We start from the raw sequence: 23,453 nt of genomic DNA, 5'->3' as shown, positions 1-23,453 counted from the left end.
TTTATTTTGGTAAGCTTGATATGGATGATGGATGTGTTATGGTTGTGGTTTGTCAATGATGCTAATGATAGTAATTTTCGGTCATGTATTAGTTTAATTTGTAAGTATGAATTATGGTCTAATTTGTGTGATGGAATGGTATTTAGGTTTGGCTTGATTAAATAGGTAAAATACTGAAATATATTAAAGATGAAATAATGGTTATTTCGATTTATGTGATGTAAATATAGGTGATGGTCATAATCTAGTTTGTGATTTGGCATTGGTGATCAAATCATGTAGTTAAGTATTTAGTTATATGTTAATTTTGAATTTGGTTGTATTCATTATGTGTGGACTATGTTATGCTATGAATATTGGTAAATTGAAATGGTTAATTTGAGTAAATTTGTAATGGCATGAGTACATTGGTGAAATGGATTGAAAATGGAAATTGATATATTATTATATATTCGGTTGATGAATTGTAAATATATATATATATATATATGTCTTTGATAAGTTATTTGATAATTCGGTATGTAAAGGACTAACGGTTTTAATGCTTGAATTACAAAATGTGTTATATGTATACATAGTGGTATGATCGATTATGGTAATTGACTTATTATTGTAAGTATGAAATATTTGCATTGGTATGTGTTCTTTTAAGTTTATGAATTGTTTATGCCATTATTATGATTTGACTATTTAGGCTTAATATAGGATGGCAAAGGTTGAATGTGATTTAAATGTTATATAGAAGTTATTTTGCATGACCGGATTTGCAAGACTAGATATATATATAATATATTGATTTGGGTGTGTATATGAAATTTTGATATGATTTATACTGTATGGTATTGGCATGTTTTGAATCGGCTAAAGTACTTGGGAAATGGCTAATGTTAGTCAAGTGAGTAAAGTATGTATTGGTTTTATATGTATTTTAGGCTTAATAATTAGCATGCGAATTGGGTGTAAATTGTATGGTTAGTTTGCTAGACGAATAGAAGATAAGATGAATGGCAAAGCATACACATGTTTGGTACTTAAATGGGGAGTTAGGCATGTATGTCTTTTTAGTTGAGTTAAAAAAATGGTGCATATTTGATAAGGTTAAATGCATTAGTGGCTAAGATGTTATATGCTAAACCTAACTATTTGGTGAAATTGATTATGTTGTATTTTCTAATGGACAATAAGCCGGGCGATATGGATTGTTTGGTTTTTTTGCACATGAATAGAAGTATGAATTGATATATTTGATATTTAGCTTAAGAAGTAAAATATGCTTGGATGTCTTAATGTGTGTGCATGGAATTTGTAATGTGATGAGTCATCTTATAATTTGATTTTGAATGATATGAGTAAGAGGTATATATGTTTCGAATGATGGGATTTTAAAGAATGTGTAATATGACTATTTTGAGCCGTGTTTTCTATGGTAATGCCTTGTAACCCTATTCTGGAGACGGATACGGGTTATGGGTGTTACAACGAATGTGGCATCTTGTAGCTCGGACCGGACGATCGAGTCAGATAAACTCTTTCGACTCTAACTACCCTCCAGCTACTCGACCTAGGCCTCAAAGATCTCTTGAAATCGAATGCCTCGCCTCTCTTTGGACTCTATGGCTACACATCAACAGTGACTCCTCCTATAACCTGATAGGTGGAGTAGCGATTGTCCAAGGATCTAATTGTTCACAATTGTTCTCTATAAAAGGTTTCAAAGGCCAGAACCTTTATCCTACGATCAAATTCTATTGATCTTCGAAACTCATAATGTCTCGTCATAGGTTTGTTGGGAAGGATCCAAAATGGATAAACATTATCCTTGGTCATACTAATGTTGGGTGGAAGCTTTTTCAGGCGTATAATGAAATTCGTCACCTCCTCAACTTTATCTTAATCTATCAAGAGAACAAGAAAGCTAGATAATGTGCTGCTTGCGCATACAAGATATTCATTAGCCTCTCTTGGCCATAATATCTTGCTCTTTCTTGTTATGTATCGAAAAAATAAAAATAAAAAAAAATTAAAAAGTTTTTTGGTATTAGACCATAGACTTAGTTTACATCCTGATTATTAGTTAATTGTTTGTAAATTGCCAAACTGGTGAATTGAATTAAATTAGTGTAAATGATGCATGAATTGTTGAGGAGGAAGGCTTCGTTGGAAATAGTGGATTTAGCTAAGTCTCTTTGTCCATCAATTGAATTTGTGAATAAATTAAGCAGGGTTTAATCATTGTGAATTTGAGAATCTTTTTAGATAATTAGCCATCTTCCTACCTTACTACACTCAACCTTACTTTTCCAGGCTTTTCTTTTTTCCTCTTTTTGTCCATTGTTAATTTATTATATGAATCGAGATTACAGACAAAATTTAAAAGTTTTATTGATTTTGTGTCGAGAGAAATTAATTCTTTCAGGGTTTTGTGATTATTCCTTTTAATAATGTCATATTCAAGATTTAAATTTATGCTTTCTTCTTGAAAGTATAATATATCTTACCCGTAAAAAAACATATGAATGAAAGTCATAAATTTGATGTGGTTAGATGGGCTTCTTTCTTTGCTTTTGTAGTTACATTGCTGGCGTTTCATTGAAGCCAATTTGTTTAACTAACATGGCAGGTTTGGCAGCATTTCCCCCAATAATTGAAGTTGCTATTTCAGCCATGCGTTCCTTGTTAAATAATAAGTCAGTTCATGCTAATGAAGTAGTAGGATTGAGGTTATGAAATTCGAGTTTTATTTTTTATATTCAAAAGCATTGATAAATTATATAGATATCATGGGAAAATAAAAATAAAAATACCCCTAGTTGAAGCAAAATCATAATAAGCCTGAAAATATAGGAAGACATGGAGTGAATGAGTGTACCATCCCATGCTTTTAACGTGCAATTCCCCTCTTTCCTTTTGGTATATATATAAACCGAGATGTTTAATTTTAAAGGTAAATGTATGAATGAAGTTAATTCTATTTAATTATTTCTTTAATTTAGAAAATGAATTAATTGGACATAATATATGGTTGGGATATTCGTGACTTTGGCTGCCAAACTGTGTGCGAGAAAAGTGAAAGTGAGTGTGTGTGTGAAACTGACTCTTAACGTTAACACCAACTCAATTGAACTGTCCTCTCTCTCTCTCTCTTCCCCACCTAATTCTCAACTCTAATCTTTAACTGCACCATCAATTTAGTTTAATTAATGCTTATTTTAGTCAGTTTCTCCTGAATGCTTCTCATCATTTTCGACTATTCATTCCCCCATTCCATTTTCCTAAATCTACAACTCGTTGTAATCGATTGATTAAGTTGGCTTTACTTCTAATATCAAGATTATGATCTCAATGCTTAAATCATACCTTATTTTTAATTAAATATTTTGATCATTAGAATATAAATTTGTGATATATTAAAATGAAGTATTATGAAATTTTAATTAGGATTTTTTACCACAACCTTTGTTTCTACTAATGGTAACACCTATGAAAGTTGGAAAGCAAAAGTAAGAGGATAGGCGGCATCTATAGGAAGCTAAGAGTAATATACTAATACAAACACCAACAACAACCCTTATTATCCTTCACTATATAAGACTCCTCTCACTCTCTCCTTCATTTCTTATCTCTCTACCTCTGTTACTCCTTTCCTTGGTTAGGTCACTTGCTTCCAATTTTTTGTTATTCTTTTTAACCCTTTATACACTATTATTGGCCGGTGCGGGTGTGATGGATGTGCAAGCTCATCAAGAGGAATTTGTGGGGTCTAATGATCATCAAGCCTTGGTCATCAAAGGCAAACGTACGAAGCGCCAAAGGCCGTCGTCCCCGTTCGGTGTCACGGTGACTTGTAGCTCCTCCAGTGCTTCAATTGGTGGTGGAGGAGTGGCGGAGGAGTACAACTCCATTTCCTCTCCAACGACGTCGGGTGAGGTTCATGAGAGCACTGAGGAGGAGGAAGATATGGCCAATTGCTTAATCATGTTGGCACAAAGTGATGGTCCCAGGAAGAGGATGGATGAAGGGAAATTCAAGGTTGGTAGCCGAAAGTTGTCTGAGATTGCTACCACCACTAATAAGGCCGGGTTTTTTGTTTACGAGTGTAAAACTTGTAACCGATCTTTCCCTTCCTTTCAAGCACTGGGTGGCCATAGGGCAAGCCACAAGAAGCCCAAGGCCACCATGGCTGAAGACAAAAAACCACTCGTTTTAGCAGTTAAAGATGATAAACATGTGGATCAAGAACCCCAGTCTGAAACTCCCCTTCTTGCTTTACAAGTAAGCAACAACAACAGTAAGGGTTGTCAAGTGAACAAGGGTAATAAGATTCACGAGTGTTCAATCTGTGGGTCGGAATTCTCGTCGGGTCAAGCCCTTGGAGGTCACATGAGACGGCACAGGGCAGCAGCTGCCACCACCGCAAGCAATCAAGTTGTGGTGAGCGTTGGCAATGGCGATGGCATTAAACCCAGAAATATTCTATCTTTGGATCTTAATCTTCCTGCACCAGAAGATGATCTAAGGGATTCAAAGTTCCAATTCGGAGCACCCCAACAAGCTATTGTTTTCTCCACACCAGCTTTGGTAGATTGCCATTACTAACCCCCCCCCCCAAAAAAAAAACCAGTATATGGATCAATCAATGTGAATTATAATTGATATTGTTTCAACCCAATATTATTTACAGTTTTATTATTCTTTGAATTGTTGGTGCCTTTTTTTGGGGGGTTAGAGTCCTGAATTTTGATGATCTACTTGTTGAAGTTGAATACTTTGAGTAAGTAAGTGGTTAGTGTTCATGGTTGCCTTTCATTCACGAAAAGTGAGTGATTGGGGCATCTTTTATTTCATTTTCTTTTCTTTTTCTTTTTTTTTTTTGCTTTTATAATTTACTTAATTATTTAAAAAAAACTATTTATAATATTATTACGAATTAATAAAAATCCAAATGCCGACGTTAACTGATTATCCAAGGTTTGGCGGCATCAACACCACAACCAAAAGTCGCGGATTAGGTTATCTTCACTTTGTGAGTTTTCTTTTATGGGTGAGTTGGAATAAAAGCTATATATATATTTCCCCCCCTTTAATTCCACACACTCTCACTACACCACAAAGAATAAATGGATAGCAAAGGTGAGTTGGAAACTGGCCAAGCCATCTGTATCTCTACGTTTTTCCTATAAAATGGATTATTTTAATTGGCCTATCTTTTGGTTTAGCTTTAAGCCTGCTATTCGTTACACCTAATTAACCAAACTGCATTATCGCTTACTTTGCAAGTCACTTAATGCGAAAAAAACAGTAACTCATAGTTGACATCATGAAATTTATAAATTATGGCAATCTAAAGAAACCCACTTCAAATATAGATGGAAATTTTGATTAGTAAGGCAGGGTTTAGTGACTGACTTAAGGAGGGGGAGGTGTAAATGGAGTTTGTTAAGTGCACGTTTTGGTGAATATCAGTAAAGGCAAAGCATGTGGGCAGGCACTTGCGTGAGATGTCCAAATACAAAGAGAGAGAGATCATCATTGACATTTGCACATGTACTTGCCTTGTCTTCTAACCTCCCAATATTCTCCTCTTTATTTTTCTATAACCGACGTGCTTATAACTCTCCTTCTTAACTCTATTTATGCTTGCTTTTCATTTAATTAATTAAAAAGAATTGGACCCAAAATTAAATCTTGGTTTATCGAAAAATTAAATAAATATACATTGAATTTGAACGATTCCTATTCATTGCCCACTCAATTGCTCAAAGGATAACTAAAACAATAAGTTTTGTGTTGAGAGAAAATGTCATCATCAACAATATTGCTTTCTTTTATTGCTTCTTAACTAATGAATCTTATCCAAATTATTTTCAGCCAAGTACCACTCCAAATGTTTAAATACTAAAACTTGTATAATATATTTCCTAACACGGCTTTTATTTTTGGTGCAAATATGGAATCCAAATTATCTCAACTTACAAATTCAAATTCGACATGGTGCGCAATATCAATTCAAATTTGTAATTACTAATACCTTTTGTTAATATAAGTTCTTCTTGTTTGCTAGTACTGACATGGAAACGTGGTTATTATCATGGAATACATTAGGGACATCCATGGTGAGGTTCATTCTGTTCTTAAGTACAAGATTATTATGTCTAGGTAAATCTCAGTATGCCTTGAAGAAAATGTTCACTGTTGGGGATCGATCCAATTAAGCAACGAATAAGTAAAAATAGCGGAAGAAATTGAATAATTAAATATACAAATTTAACGTGAAAAAACACCTCCAAAGAGGATAAAAAACCACAGGCAATGATAATTTTACTATAATGGTAAAAGAACGAAGAGTACAAAATATGGAGATAAAACTAAACCCCGAAACCCGAAAACAAAGAACCCTCAAAATATAAACACAAAATTCTCCAAAAGTGTTATGATTTCTAATATCTAATGGGTGTATTTTCTAAGGTTGTAAAAGAGTCTATTTATAGGCTAAATTCGTAGATAAAATAAATTGTGCTAATAAATGTTAAATATATTATACTAATACATACTAAATCTTTTAGAAAGAAAATATATTTTCTTTAACTTAACTTCCAAGTAATCTCTTATTTGACTGAAATATGAGGCATACTCAACATTCACATTGAAAAGCAAGTGGCCAGAATATGATGAGCGAGTAACTTAATTAAAAGGGACGTTCTTCTATTAGCAAGTGGTCTCTTGACGAATGGCTAATCTAAAAAGTTGAGTAGCTAAAAATGGTCCAATGTATAAGAGGTTGAAAGGTATCCACCTGATGTCTTTTAAAAGTGTCACGTGTCTAATCTAAATGAAAATATAACACTTTATTTTATTATTAGATTGAAATTCATCAAAAGTTTAGTTAACAATTTCTAAATTTTTTAATCACATATCAATATTGTTTTTATTTGATGAAAAAGGCTTTCAAAAGAAAATTCAATTTTAGAAATTATTATATCAAGTAATTGAATTGTTAAGCATTCAACTTATAAATAATTAATAAAGATTTAACTTGAATACATTATAAATAATCCAACATTTAATTAATGTGAGATAACTATAGTTTAACATGTCCATCATGCATAAACATTGGAGAAGAGCGTATGTGACAAACTTGAAAAATAAAATAAGTAACAAATAAAGCGAGCTCTAATATACGTTAAGCATCCCATTAAAAAAACACTAACATGAATATAAAACACAAACAATTTTAAATTTAATCTATAAAAATAGAACATCGATAATGACAATATATCGCAAAGAAAAAAGAAACAAAAATAAAGAACACACAGATTTTTACGTGGAAACCCTTTCGGAAAAAAACCACGGGAAGAGGAGAAGAAAATTCAATATGTGGAATTCAAATGATTACAAGAGGAGTTTCGACTACATCTATTTATAGGTTGAAAAAATCTAATTCTAATCAAAGTCAAATATATGATAAGTCCGGATTCGCCATGTATCTCCTAACTACACTAACTGCATATGATAAATCTGGACGTGAACAAACCATAGCATACATGAGAGGTCCCACTGCACTAGAGTATGGAATATGTGACATGTACTCAATCTCATCATCTGATTGTGGAGACAAAGCCAATGAAAGTCTGAAATGGGCTGCTAAAGGAGTACTAACAGGCTTAACACTCTGCATATTGAACCTACAAAGAACTTTTTCAATCCGCCCCTTCTGACTTAGGTACAATTTACTTGTTTTTCTATCTCTGAGAATCTCCATACCAAATATCTTCTTTGCTGGTCCCAAATCTTTCATCTCAAATTCTTCACTTAGTTAGGCTTTGACCTTTCTTATCTCTCATTTATGTTTTTCTGCTATCAACATGTCATCAACATAAAGGACTAGATACACAAAAGAACCATCACTGTTTTTCTTAAAGTAAACACAACTATCAAAACTACTTCTTTTGAAATCATGAGAAGTCATAGAGGAATCAAACCTCTTGTACCACTGTCTTGGTGACTGTTTCAAACCGTAAAGGGATTTTTTTCAGCAAGCAAACATAGTCCTCTTTTTCTGAGACTGTAAAATCCTCTGGTTGTTGCATATAAATATCCTCCTCAAGTTCTCCATACAAAAATGTAGTTTTTACATCTAACTTCTCAAGCTCTAAATCATTCATGGCTACATTACCAAGTAAAGCTCGAATCGAACTATGCTTCACAACTAGGGAGAACACATTTGTGAAGTCCACTTCTGAAATTTTACTGTAACCCTTTGCAACAAGTCTTGCTTTATATCTGGGTTCTTCAACTCCTAGAGTCCCTTCTTTCTTTTTAAACACCCATTTACAACGAACAATCTTTTTACCTTTAGGAAGTTTCACAAGATCCCATGTTTTGTTTTTGTGGAGTGATTTCATCTCCTCTTGCATAGCAAACATCCACTTTTCTGAGTCTTCACAGCTAACCGCCTCAGAATAATTATATGGCTCTTGGTTTGCATCTATATCTTCAACCACATTTAAAGCATAAGCAACTAGATCAGCCTCGGCATACTTCTTTGGAGATTTAATTTCTCTTCTAGTTCTGTTTTTGGCGATAGAGTATTGTGGTAAAGAAGCAACTCTATTCTGAATTTTTGTATTGGCTTGAGAAGTCGATTCTGTTGTAGATTCTGGATTAATCTGATGCTCCACTTACTTTTGATTTTCTTTATTAGAAGAGTCTTTAAGAGATAAGTTAGGTAGCATAGCAACTTCATCAAAAACAACATCTCTGCTAATCACAACTTTTCTATTTTCAGAACACCATAACTTATACCCTTTACACATCTTAATAACCAAGAAAAACACATTTAATGGATCTCGGTTCCAATTTTCCATTATCAACATGAGCATACTCAGGACACCTAAAGATCTTTAAATCAGAATAGTTAGTAGGATTACCAGACCATACCTCTTGTGAAGTCTTTTTCTCAATGACAACGAATGGAGATCGGTTGATCAAAAAACATGCAGTAGAGATTGCTTCGGCCCAAAACAACTTTGGTAAGTTGGCATTTGACAACATACATTGAACTTTCTCCATGATCGTTCTGTTCATTCGTTCTGCAATGCCATTTTGCTGTGGAGTATGACGAACTGTCAACTATCTCACGATCTCTTCTGACTTGCACAATTTATTAAACTCATCAGAACAGAACTCTAAGCCATTGTCTGTACGGAGGTATTTTATTTGTTTTACCATCTACTTTTCAATCATAGTTTTCCAAGACTTAAATGTGAAAAACACATCGCTTTTCTGCTTTAGGAAGAATGCCCAAACTTTTCTAGAAAATCATCAATAAAAGTTAGCATATAATTAGCTTCACCTCTCGAAGGTACTCTGGATGACCCCTACAGATCAAAATGAATATACTCCAACGTTCCCTTCGTGTCGTGGATTCCTTTAGTGATTCAAACTCTCTTTTGCTTTCCAAAAACGCAGTGCTCATAGAAATTTAATTTGCAAATTCCTTGCCCAACAAGAAATCCTCTTTTGCTCAATTCTGCCATGTCATTCTCACTCATATGCCCTAGGCGCGTATGCCAAATTTTACTAATATCATTATTTGACAAGGAAGAGGAAGCGACAGCTGCATCACCAGTAACAGTAGAACCTTGCAAGACATATAACTTGACAGTCTTTCTCTACCCTTTCGTCACAACAAGGGAACATTTGGAAATCTTTAAAACCCCACTTTTAGATGTGTATCTTTACCCTTTTGAATCAAGAGTACTCAACGAAATTAAATTTCTCTTTAATTTTGGAACATGTCGCACGTCACTAAATGTTCTGACAACTTCGTCAAACATCTTAACTTTAATCGTTCCAACACCTGCAATTTTACACGAAGCATTATTTCTCATAAACACCTTCAAACACTATTTCGTAAGTTGTAAACAAATCCCGATTGGAACTCATGTGGAAGGTGTAGCCCGAATCAAGGATCCACTCCTCGCTCACTTTAGAATTATTAACAGAAGCGACTAGAAGTTCACCATCGCTGTAGTCTTCTACAACATCAGCTTCACTAGAATTTTTTGGTTGTTTTCCCTTTTGATTCGCAGCCTCCCTTTTGATCTTGTTCTGTAGCTTATAGCACTCAAATTTAATGTGTCATTTTTTCTTGCAAAAGTTACAAGTTTTACCTCTATTTGAAAACTTCGATCTACCTTTAGATTTACCGCGAGGATTTCGTTCATGTGTCCTTCCACGATCATCATCAGCATTCTGATCTTTGTCTCCTACGAATAATGAGACCCTCTCCCTTAGAGTCGGGTTTAACCACAAGATGCTTCATCTTATCATACGAGGCCAAAGAATCATAAACCTCATCAATTGTGAGAGACTCGCGGCTATATAAAATCGTGTCTCTAAAGGTTGAATAAGACGGGGGCAACGAACAAAGTAGAATTAACCCTAGATTTTCCTTATCATACTGAACCTCTATGGCCTCCAAGTTTGAGAGAATTTCTTTAAACACTGTTAAGTGTTCGTGCACAGATGTACCTTCCTTCAAACGATGAGCATAAAGAAGCTGCTTCATATGCAACTTGCTAGTTAGAGTTTTCGACATACATATTTGTTCCAGCCTCTTCCATAATGCAGCGACGGTCTTCTCCTTCATCACATCCTGCAAAATTTCGTTAGACAAATACATATATTATTGTGCCTTTCGATCATTACGCTTCTTCTCTTCATCCGTTAATGTCAAAGGCATCTTATCTATCCCTAGTAGGGCATCCTCCAGATCCATCTGCGCAAGAACTGCTTGCATCTTAATCTGCCACAACACAAATCTGGTGTTGCGATCCAACAGCGGAATTTCATACGTCAAAGACACCATTACCGTGATCGAGATGAACAACCCAGAAACTCTGATACCAATTTGTATAAGTAGAATGTCGGTAATGACATATATTGTAAAGAAAAAAGAAATAAAAATAAAGAACACACAATTTTTTACGTGGAAACCCTTTTGGGAAAAAAACCACGGGCAGAGGAGAAGAGAATTCACTATGTGGAATTCGAATGATTACAAGAGGAGTTTCGACTAAATCTATTTATAGGTTGAAAAAATCTAATTCTAATCAAAGTCAAATATATTGTGTTAATAAATGCTAAATATTTTATACTCATAAATACTAAATCTTCTAGAAAGAAGATATATTTTGTTTAACTTGACTTGCAAGCAATCTCTTAGAATTTGGGTCACACAACTCTAACATAATTGATATGAGATAATATCGCTATTATAATCCCAATAAACGGTTAGTTTATCGCTTAATTGAACTGAATTAGTATTAATCAATTAATCAAAATTTTTAATTCTTTAACCGTTAATCGAATGAAATTATTTCAAAAAAATTAATGTAATTTAAATATTTCGATTAATTCGGTTGGTTAACCAAATTTATATATATATATTTTTTGTTGAAACAAGTATAAAACATATAAAATAAATAAACTTATAATATTCATTTGACCGGATTAACCGAATTAACCCAACTAGTAATAGCCTAATACAAATAATATATATTATTATCTATTAAGTTCGGTTAATTACCCGATTTCGAACTGAATTAACCGTTAATCGAAATTCTAAAAAACTTTTAACCGACTTTTGACCAAAGTTTGAACACCCCTAACAATAGTAGGAAGTAATTAGGACCGTAGCTAGGGGTTGGCGGGGTCCCTAAAATGGAAAGTTGTTCATTTAGGTATTTTAGAAATTTTAAAATTTTAAATTAGTAAAGGTAAAATTAAACTTTGACCTCTCTAAAAATGATAAAATTTTGATTTAATTCTTTAAAAATTATAAAGATATAGACTATTAAAAATTATAATTTAATTCCGGCCCCTCTAAAAAAAATTTTTAGCTTCGCCTCTGGAAGTAATGGCAAAATTAGGAGGTTGGTAGGAGTTTCGATGTATCCAAAATAGAATTTTAATTTTTAGTTCTTATATAACTTATAAAATTTTAAATTAGTATATAATAAAATTATACTTTAATCCCTTAAAATAGTAAAAATTTAATTTAATTTTTTAAAAATTATTAAAATATCGTAAAAATATAAAATTCAATTTCATACTTAAAAAAAATTAACTTGGGCAGGGAGGGAATAGTTTTATTTTTTATTTTTGATGAGCTTTGTTGATATTATCTAACAAGGTGACAAGTGGAGAGTTGATGATATAGAATATGGAAATGGCGTGGCCTCCAATTTCACTGCTGGATGGCTATGGAAATCTGTTGGCATTCACAGCTGTGCACTGCTTGTGCGTGTTGAAGTGGTCAAGTCATTGTGTTCACTGAAAGTGACCAAAAGACTTCAAAGGCGTTGGGTAACTATGACAACTAATAAGCTTAGGTGTGGTTTTGGTATTTGCCGGCTATTCTCTTTTATTAATTGACAACACTAAACAAACGTCACTTGGTTCTTACTTAAAGTCTCCATGAACTTGGGTTTGAGTCCAAAATACTAAAACCTAATCCATTACCTATCTTTACTATAATGACTATAATAAATCATGGGTTAGATTGGATTATAACTCTTTTTTTGGTTGTTGAGATGTTGGACTACCTAATGTATGTGCTTCATATATATTTACATAGGTCAAATTCTGCTATTAGTTTGTATTTTATTTAAGTTGCAGATTTATTACATGTACTTTGATTTGGTTATTTTCGGTGAAAATTTTAGTCTTAACCAAATGATAAATATTAAATTTATTATGTTATGTTATGTTATTTTTTAAATTTGATATGTCAAATATATTATCACATGTGTAATGTTATGTTTGTTAATGATTTTCACATATTACTTACAAAAATTAGTTAATAGATTTAACGACTTTCGTTTGCATTAAGATTAAAATTTTGAAATTCAAAATACATAGCCATTAATAATGATTCGATTGGTGGACGTGAATTAAGTCTACAGCTTTGCACATAATATAGGACTAATGACATAATTTAACCAAACAAATTTCACTGTTATCATTGGATCAGGACTAAAATTTCAAAATTCAAAAATATAATGACTAAAATTGATCAAATTAAAGTATAGGTACTAAATATATAATTTACACAAAGTACAAGGTAGTTAGGTTTTCTTCAATGGCCACGGTAGTTGCCAAATGAAAAGTATGTGTTGATATATATATATACACACGTATGGGCTTTAACATGCAATTAAAGTTTGATTTACTTGCATGGGTGAAAAAGTGATGACTCATGTCTTATAATAAATGCAAAGGTAGGAAGAGTGTTGGTGTGAGACTCTGACGGTTTCCAAATGTGAAGAAAACATAACTTATGAAATATAAAGTAAAACTGCGGTTCATCCCATCACCGGATGGCCATTTTGGCGATGTGATAATTTATTCATAAAAAAGACACGGACATTGGCGTCGAATGTTGCTGTGGTATAGTGGTTATCACGTCAGTCTTACACACTGAAGGTCCCCAGTTCGATCCTGGGCAGCAACATAAGTTTAATTTTAAAGAACACAGTGAAACCTAGGATCACTACCTGAGAACAAAAGCAGCATCACAAGTAGTTACCGTGATGAAACTAAAAGAGGGATTGGTCTCTGGTTCTCTCTCCATGTTATTGGTACCATTGTTCATTTTTCTAAAAATAGAATCAAATTAAAATTAAATTAAAACAAAGTCGAAATAAGAGAGAATACTTCTATCCCTATTCCACAAAAGATTAATATCGACTCATAATACGAATCCAACGATAAAGCCGCCCTCGCTAAATAATGATTTGGTTTATTCGCCTCCCTTTTAGTCCAAAGAAAAGATTAAACTCGCTTTCTATTAGTACTCTGCAAAGCCTTCATCGCCAGAAGACAATCCGATTCCACAATCAAATTATCCAAATGCTGCCCACGAAGCCATTTCCATGCTTTGCGAATAGCATAAATCTCAACGGTTTAAGGATCCAAAATCGTATCAACAAACCCTGATAATCCTCGGATAAACTGACCATCATGATCCCTAAGAACTGTTGTAAAAGACGTACAACCTGCGTTACAAAAAGTAGCAGCATCAACATTACATTTCAGAAAGCCTTGCTCTGGACGACTCCAACTAGCCCGAAAATCATTAACAACATTTGGTGCACCCTCCGTCCTCTCAACCCAATGCTGCAGAAAATTATCCGCCGTTTGAATCATATGGGTCGGAGAAGCAGCAGTACCCTTCCAAATAAAAAGATTACGATGCAACCATACACTCCAGAGCACAATAATGTAACTCTGAGCAGTCACTATATCAATGCCATTTATCATTGTGGTAAGGAAATGTTGCAAATTTGATCCCAAAGACGTACAACCAACTTGCTTCCAAACAGCTTGAGTCGGAGAGCAAGACATAACCACATGATCCAAAGATTCAACATTACCACATCACGCACAGGCATCATCAATATTAATGCCTTTCCCATGTAATCTCACCTTAGTCGAGACAAAGTTCTTCATACACCGCCAAACGAAATCTTTAACCTTTGGCGGAACATGGCTATTCTAGAGTTTCAAACAAGGGTCATCTTCCCTATTATGGGTCAAAATTAGTATGAAGGTCAACTGCCAAACAGTATCCCGATTTGACCGAATAATAACCATCAGTAGTCCAATGCCAAATTAAGCTATCCGACCAACAAACAGGATCAATTGTAACTTTAGACACTCGTTGCAAATTGTAACACCCTCGTACACAATCCAATCACCGGGTTTAGGCACCAGAATATTATATTCGTTGTCGGAGCAACTTCAAAAAAATTAAATTAAATATATGAATTTATTCAAGCTAACAAGATAGTTGACATTTATAGTAAAGTTTAAAAACATATCTAAACTCAACATGAGCTTTTAATAGCTTCAATAAAGTCTAACAGTTGACCAGAGACTGATTTGTAAAGTTTTCAAACTTTCGGACCGACGTCGCAACATCACTTATTGATTTGAAACTCATCACGACATGGTGAGCTTGTCTTCGCGATGTCAACTCTGTTTTCGTCTTGTTTCCATTCTTTGATCTCTTATTACCTCAAATCATGCTTGTACTTCCCAATACAACCAATTTAATTATTATGTTATTTACATTTACCCAATTTCAATCTTGATATCATATATTGTAATATGATACTCAATTAAATATAATTAAATTTAACAAATACTAAAATGGTTAAAATATTACAAGTGAGTCCATTAAAAGTCTCACACTCACAAACTTGGTTTGCCTTTTGTACATACCATAACTATTACCAAAATGTACCAATTAATTTAATTCTATACGATACTTCAATGTTTTAACTAAAACTTCATTAATAGTTCTTATAACAATTGCTCACATAATGTCTCAACAATTTATTTAAACTTCTCTTATATATATATTAGCAATTTTGTAACTTAGAACAACTTCTTAATATTACAACTCTTCTATTATTTTCTTTTCTTTTCCTCCTCTTCATTCCAGATCCTATAAGTGCATGTATTCATACGAGAATTTATGGCTTTTAGTATAGCATGTTTATATGCAACATTAATTATGATTTTAGTAATTACATATATACTTTTAACAAAGTTGCCTACTTGAGTAGCAGTCACTAAATTCTTTATATCTTGGCCTACAAAATTCAAATTTTGGATTCATTTGCTGCTTTTGAAACTAGACTCAATGAAATTTTTACCATAAAAATTTTATAATTTCCGCTTAAGCCAATTAATACAATATATTTTTAAACTTTCCCCTGTTCTACTGCTAGGCAACTTTGGCCTTCTTCACTAAAAATTAATTATCTTTCAGTATGAGATTCGTCTAATGTTGTCATTTGTTTCCCTTAAAAATAGGCTCATCAATGTTTTAAGCATATAAGTTTCATCTCCTAAACATTTTTGTACAATTTGTAATAATTTTTCAAAGTCAGAACAAGGAAACCCGAAACCAGTCTGATCTTGTCTCATAAAAATTCATATATTTACATCATTTCTTTTACGCAAAACTAGACTAAATAAGATTTAATTCAACCTTTAAATTGATTTCTACAATTTTTTGTGAATTTTCAAAGTTAAACTACTGTTGCTGTCCAAAATTATTTTAATGAATATATTTACTTATTATGATTTATATCAACGATACCAACACTTGACATTTATTTTACTTATCAACTATTAAATTATTTTACAAGATCACTTGATTATGTAAATCATCACTCTTGAATTATTACTCAATTTAGTTTTAAAAGCTCACATATCATTAACATATAGTTTTAATCATAACTTCTCATAACACAATTTATATCACTATTTTTGGGTTACAATTTATAATGTACTTTTCATCACTACTACTTAAATAAAATTCACATATTAAACACTCAATTTAGTACATACCTTAACTTATTACTTTGAAATATCAATTAACCTCTTTTTAACAAGAACTTACTTTTCCTTACTTCCTTTTTATTTCTTTCTCACTTCCATCACTTCCCTTCCTTTCTTTTCTATTTTCATCACTTGCATTTCTCATTTCTTGCTTCTAAAATGATATTCTAGCTCTCTAGTGTCTCTATTTCATTTTTTCTTTTAAGTGGCTATGGAAACTTTCAAGGAATTTAGGAGAAATAGTGAAATTTCATGGTAAGGGACCAAAATGTAAGAAAATGAAAACTTCCTCTTCACATATATACATAGTAATTTGATAAGCATAAAAGATGAAAGAAAATTCTATATTTTTCTATAAAAGTATCTCACTAATTTAGTTAATAAAATATTAAAATATCTTATAAAATAATAAAGTATCCAACCAATCATAATTTAACATTTTCTTCCTTAATTATTGCACCATATAATTATCTAATTTACGTAATGCCATTTTACCCTTCATTTTTCTTCAAACTTCTATCCTTGAATCACTACTCACTTTTGGTAAAATTGCAATTTGGTCCATCATATTTTTAACTTATTTAATTTGGTCCCTACACACCAATTTCATGTCATAAGAAATTAGGTTATTTTTAATTTTAGTCCTTCAACTTTTTTGTGTTTACACTTCAACCCTTCAAATTTTGAATAATCATACTTGAATCCCCAAAGCTTTTCACATATTTATGTTTTAGTCCCTAGCTCAAATTAATATGTCACAACATTCTTTTTATTTCAATTTCCCCTGACATCACTCAACCTTCTCTTTTATCACTTTTAATTTCCTTATTTCACTTTATCGAGAAATCAACTGTACACAATTTTGATTTATTATTGATTTTATGGTATAGCAATTTTAAGGGTGTTACGTAAATCGTGAGTGTAACACCCCGATACCCAACCCGTTCGTCGAGTCTAAGTTACAGGATGTCACATTCGTTGCTGGAGCAACTCGATCAATTACATTCAATTTATACCATTAAACATTCATTTACGAGTATTATAAACACATGATGCGATGCATAGTCATTTCCTAGTCTTATACGTGCTTACGAAAGCTTTAATGCTAACCCGAGGTCGAATTAGGATCAAATAGTAATGATTTCAAAGTATTGAGTTGACGTCACGACTTCGAGGGTTCCCCATCGTGATGCAACTCACTAATTAGGCTCGTTGCGACATTGAGTATACGCCATCGCAATGTAACTCTCCGATTGGTCTTGTCGGGACGTTAAGAGTACGTTGTCACAATGTGTCTCACTGTTTCCCAAAAAGACCAACTTGGTACGAGTTTGAGATACCTGAAATAACACGTAAACATTCCAAATATAACCAATTCAATAACATACTAATTGTATTCATGCCAAAATGATACTTCAAGATAACACCAATAAACCAATTTCCAAAACTGACTGTTTATGATACAAAATCGGAATAAACCCTAGGTTCATGTTATATACTAATCAAAAGAGAACTTTACAAACTTTGTCGAGTCAGGGATTTCTTCTTGGATGCTGGTACTTCTCGTATTCTCTAGGATCACTTATACCTACGCACAAAGAAAACAACCATAGGTAGAGTGATAGGGCTTAATGGTACTTTCATGATCCAAGATAGTATAACACAAACATTAATATCATGATCTAATACAATTGCATATACTTGTACATTTCATGTTTAACTAAATCATGGCCACATTTATAATCCATTTCCATTATATCTTCGTACATATAACATACATATAACATTGATAAGCTAATTCATTAATCAATTCAAATCGAGCTTATAACTAAATACAAAACCACATACTAATTAATATCATATTCACTTAACATCCTTTACCTTGGTAGCTTATCATTCAATTACTTTTCTAGAGTCATTTATCATATTCACAACCATTTCGGCCTTTCAGGCTCATTTTCAATAATTTTTTCAATAGGTAATTTGGCATTTCATCATATTTCACATAGAAATACAAATGAGGCCATATCATTAAACCATTTCATTTGACAATATTTATAACATCCTAAATTTCAGTGGTACCAAAAACGGTGGTTTTGAAACCCGATTCTCTGATGGTCGAGTCCGTAAATATTATTAAATAATATTTACGAGTTTATTACAATGTTATACTGGATTTTGACCTAATAAATTACTAATTGGACAATTAGTTAAAGTACAAGTAGTTCGACCCTAAAGTCAGTGGTCTTGAAAAATAAGGTATTGAGACCAAGTTTTAGCAAACCGAGCCCATAACCATTTTATTAAATATTTATGGAGCTTCTATATAGGTGATTTGAATTTTGATCCAAAAATGTTAGTGATTTGATGGTTAATTAAGGTATAAGGACTAAATTGTAAAAATTATAAAAACTGTAAAAGTTAATCGCTATTGATTTTTATTAATTAGAAAGGTTTAAAATGTGGTTGTTTGGGGGTTTATGTGGTAATTAACCACTTTAAAATAAGTGAGACGATTAGTGCTTGTATGCTATTAAAATATGTGTTAAATAAATAAAGTCAACATTAAAACAATGCCATCTTTATCACTTTCTTCTTCCACGGTTGGAAATGAGAAAATAGCCATTGTTGAAAGCTTTCCCCTATTCAGCCAAGCTCTCCTCCTTGCATATCGGAAGTTAATTAAGAAAAAAGAGAAATTATGGATTAGTCCCTAATACTTTATGATTTCTATTTTTCCAAATAAGTTCATATGGAACTTACTATTTTATTTTATATTATGTTTGAATTGTATGTTTATATTTATTTATATACATGTGAAATAATAATGACTTATGGCATCAAAAGGACTAAATTGGAAAATGTGATATTTGTGATAAATACGAATAAATATGCAGATGTCGAATGGATGTGAAATTTGTAATATGAATGAATGATATATATACATGGTGATGTTATATTGTTTAAAAGGTATGTATATATATTGTTTTGGTATCAAGTGGACTAAATCGATGATATGTGAAATATTAGATAAATGTGAATAGATACGTTATATGGAATGAATTGGAAATTGTTATATTATTGGAAGATGAGTATAAGACGATGTTACATGGTTCAAAATGTGCATGAATTGCTATTTGAAATATGAAAGTGTTTATATGGTTACAGGGTTTGTAATGATATGGAAGAAGGAAAACGGGTGTTTGATCAAGAGTTAATACGGTAGCTTAAGATCTAGCATATGTTGCGGATTCTCTGAAGCTAGTGTTAGCAACATCGTACCAAGATAGTGTTAGCAATCCTAATTACAAGCTAGTGTTAGCAACCTAAATACATCAGCTTGTATGAACAAATGTGTGTTGTGATCAGGGATTAATTCAATGACTTGAGATTCAACATATGTTACGAATTCTCTAGAGCTAGTGTTAGCAGCATCGAACCAAGCTAATGTTAGCAACCCTGATTCAAAGCTAGTGTCTAATTGCCTTCAAATTCAATTATACAACATCGCAATATATCTTTATGTATCTGAATAACTACTTCTGATTGTTCGTCAGTGTGAGGATGGAACGATGTACTAAAATTTCATTTCATACCCGAAACTTCGTGTAATTTACCCCAAAATTTTTAGGTAAATCTTGGGTCTTGGTCAAAAATAATAGACAATGGCACAACATGTAATCTGACAATCTTAGAGTTGTATAGTTTAGCTAACTTCTCGAGTAAGTAATATGTCCTGACAAGAATAAAATGTGTTGACTTAATCAATATGTCTACTATTACCTAGACTGCATCTTTCATATTCGGAGTTCAATGTAATCTTGATACAAAACCCATTGTAACTCGTTCCTATTTTCATTCTGAAATTATCACAGGCGATAACAAATCTGACGGAACTTGATATTTGGGTTTGACATGCTGGCATACCAGACACTTTACCACATATTCGAAAATTTCTCTTTTCATTCTCAACCACCAATATAACTATTTCAAATTGTTACACATCTTGTTACTGCTCAAATGTATCAAATAGGCATTAATGTAAGCTTCGCATAAAATGTCTCATTTCAGATCTAAATCTTTCGGCACATAACTGATTTCAAAACTATAGATTCTCGTTATCATCAATACTAAACTCAAAAGTTTGATTGCTTTCAACAAGCTTCCGTTTTGCTTGCAACTCTGAATCATCTTTTTATAATTCTTGAATTCCCTAAAAGAATACCTGTTTAGCTCTTAATTCAGCTAAAATAGAATTGTCATGTTCTAGAATTAAATGTGGATTCATTGCCTTTACAGCAAATAAAGACTTTGTACTCAAAGAATTAGCTTCAACGTTAGTTTTACCCGGGTGATAGTCGATAATCAACTCGTAATCTTTCAACAACTCGAGTCATCTTTGATGTCTTATATCTAACTCTTTCTAGGTTAACAAATAATTCAAGTTTTTGTGATCTGCAAAAATATATCATTTCTCCCCGTATAAATAATGTCGCCAAATCTTCAAGGAAAAAAACCACTGCAGCTAACTGCAAATTGTGCATAAGGTAATTCTTCTCGTATGACTTAAGTTGCCGAGAAACATAAGCAATTACATTTCCCTCTTGCATCACCGCGCAACCCAAACCATTAAGTGAAGCATTGTTGAATACACCAAATTTTTTCCCCAATTCGAGCTGAATCAATACCAAAGCTTTCGTCAACATAGCTTTCAACTGTTCGAAACTCTATTGGCATTTAACTGACCAAACAAAACTAACATTTTTCTGTAACAATTTCGTTAGTGGTAAAGCTATCACCTAAAAAATTTTAATGAACCGTCTATAATACCCAAGCAACCCCAGAAAACTACGCACCTCTTCGACATTTTTTTGGAGGTTTTTTAGTTTACAACCGCTGAGATTTTGTTCGGGTCAATATGGATACCATCAACCAATATCATTTGACCTAAGAATCACACTTCTCGAAGCCAGAATTCACATTTACTGAACTTCGCGTCCAACTATTTCTCTCGCAATGTCTACAACACAGTTCTCAAAAGCTGAACATGTTCAGTTTCATTTCTCGAGTAAATTAGAATGTCGTCAAGAAACACAACAAAAAAAAATTTCCAGATATAGTTGAAATATTCAATTCACCAGGTCTATAAAAGTGTTTGGACGTTAGTTAGTCCAAATGACATCACTAGAAATTCATAATATCCATATGGAGTCCGGAAAACAGTATTCGGTACATTTGGCTCTTTGACTCTGAGATAATAGTAACCTAATCTAATATTAATCTTTGAAAACACAATAGCTCCTTTCAACTGAGCAAACAAGTCGTTAATACGGGGCAACATATACTTGTTCTTTATGGTCACTTCGTTTAGTTGTCGATAATCAATTCATAGTCTCATAGTTCCATCTTTCTTTTTCACAAACAAAACTGGAGCACCCCAAGGTGACACATTCAGTCGAATAAATCTCTAGTCTAACAATTCTTGCAAATGTGCCTTCAATTATTTCAATTTCATTGGTGCCACCTTATACGGTGCAATAGAGATCAGAGCAGTCCTTGGAGCCACTCCAATAACAAATTCAACTTCTCTCAGGTGGTAAACCCTAAAATTCTTCAGGAAACACATTAGTGAATTCGTTAACTGTTGGAACTTGTTCTATCTTTGATCCTGGTACTCTGGTATCTAAAATGTAAGTTAGATACGTTTCACAACCCTTTTTGATCAGTTTTCTAGCAGATATCACTGATATGATATTGGTAGAATAATTGAATCTGTCAACCTCAACATTTATCTATTCACCATCCTGACATCTCACTCCAATTCGTTTCTATCTACAGTTGACAACATCATCGTGCAGCGCTTACCAATCCATGTCGAGAATAATGTCAAACTCATCAAACGACAATAACATTAGATTAGTAGGAAATTCATAGCCCAGAATTTACGGTGGACAACTTTTACATCTTTGGCTTTGAAGATACGACTTGGAAGGGATTCTAGCTAAAAAATGAACCTCGCAACCTGCTTACCAAGCATAGCAATATTAAAATAATGGTCATAAAATTCGAAACCTCCAAAAATTTTTAAAACATAAAGCTTATCCTAAGAGACCCAATGAATTCTGCTATCAGCATTACCATTCGAGCCCCACCAATAAGAATTCATCATCTTTTGCAGAGCATAACAAGTGCTAATAAGAAATAGAAAAGCACTCAAGCAAAAGGTAGGTAAATATTGGGCAACTATCTTGATAATAACTTCTTTTCCCGATTTTGACAACAAACGATTCATCCAGCTATGAGCACGCTTACTAAGCCTATCCCTCAAAAATGAAAACACCATTTTCTTGATAAATAATAGGAGGAAGGCCCATGTAACACCCATGATTTAGAGGGGTAAAAACACCCAACAACTTTTGCACCAATAATCTTCCTAAAGCTTCGTATTAACACAAAACATAATTTCAGATTTTTGGAAATTGATACCTTGCCTTGAAGCTTGCCTATAAACATCAAAAATATGCATCACGGTTATACATTCAAAATTAGTGGCCCGAAAAAATAGAAAATTGTTTTCAGCAAACAGATGCGACACTGTAGGACTCCCACGACAAGCCGAAATACCATGCAAGTCTCCTCTCAGCTTAACTTCACAAAATAAAAAACTCTACCCTTCAGTGCATAAAATAAATAAATAAGGAGACAACAGGTCACACTGAAGAAGACCCTACCAGGAAATATCGGGCCAACCTCTGTCCCATTAAACATGACAGGACAATTAACCAAAGTAATGCACAACGTAACCCAATCAACCCATTGACTAGAAAAACCATTTTAAGCATTACAAATTTAAGAAAGCTCCAATCAACTCAGTCATAAGCTTTACGAATGTCAATCTTAAAGAGCTATTTCACCCACTTGTCCATGCCTCTTAATTTCCATATGATGAATTAACTCAAAAGCAACAAGAATATTATAAGTCTACCAGGAACAAACCCAAATTGCGATGGAAAAATAATAATTGGAAAAATCCGCTT

At 32.9% G+C, this 23,453-nt stretch overlaps 1 protein-coding gene and 1 non-coding gene across 2 annotated transcripts; both read left to right on the top strand.

The window, feature by feature from the left end:
- The first annotated feature begins 3,578 nt into the window (after positions 1-3,578).
- Positions 3,579-4,844, top strand: LOC105792020 (zinc finger protein ZAT5). Its single transcript, XM_012620382.2, has one exon. The coding sequence runs from the start codon at positions 3,724-3,726 to the stop codon at positions 4,594-4,596; it is 873 nt and encodes a 290-aa protein (XP_012475836.1). The 5' UTR covers positions 3,579-3,723; the 3' UTR covers positions 4,597-4,844.
- Positions 4,845-13,443: 8,599 nt separating this feature from the next.
- Positions 13,444-13,516, top strand: TRNAV-UAC (transfer RNA valine (anticodon UAC)). Its single transcript has one exon. It is a non-coding gene; the product is annotated as a tRNA-Val (tRNA).
- The last annotated feature ends 9,937 nt before the right edge of the window (positions 13,517-23,453 follow it).

Source organism: Gossypium raimondii, chromosome 7 (genome assembly GCF_025698545.1).
Source record: "Gossypium raimondii isolate GPD5lz chromosome 7, ASM2569854v1, whole genome shotgun sequence".
Classification (NCBI taxonomy): Eukaryota; Viridiplantae; Streptophyta; class Magnoliopsida; order Malvales; family Malvaceae; genus Gossypium; species Gossypium raimondii.
This window is presented reverse-complemented; position numbering and strand designations above follow the sequence as displayed.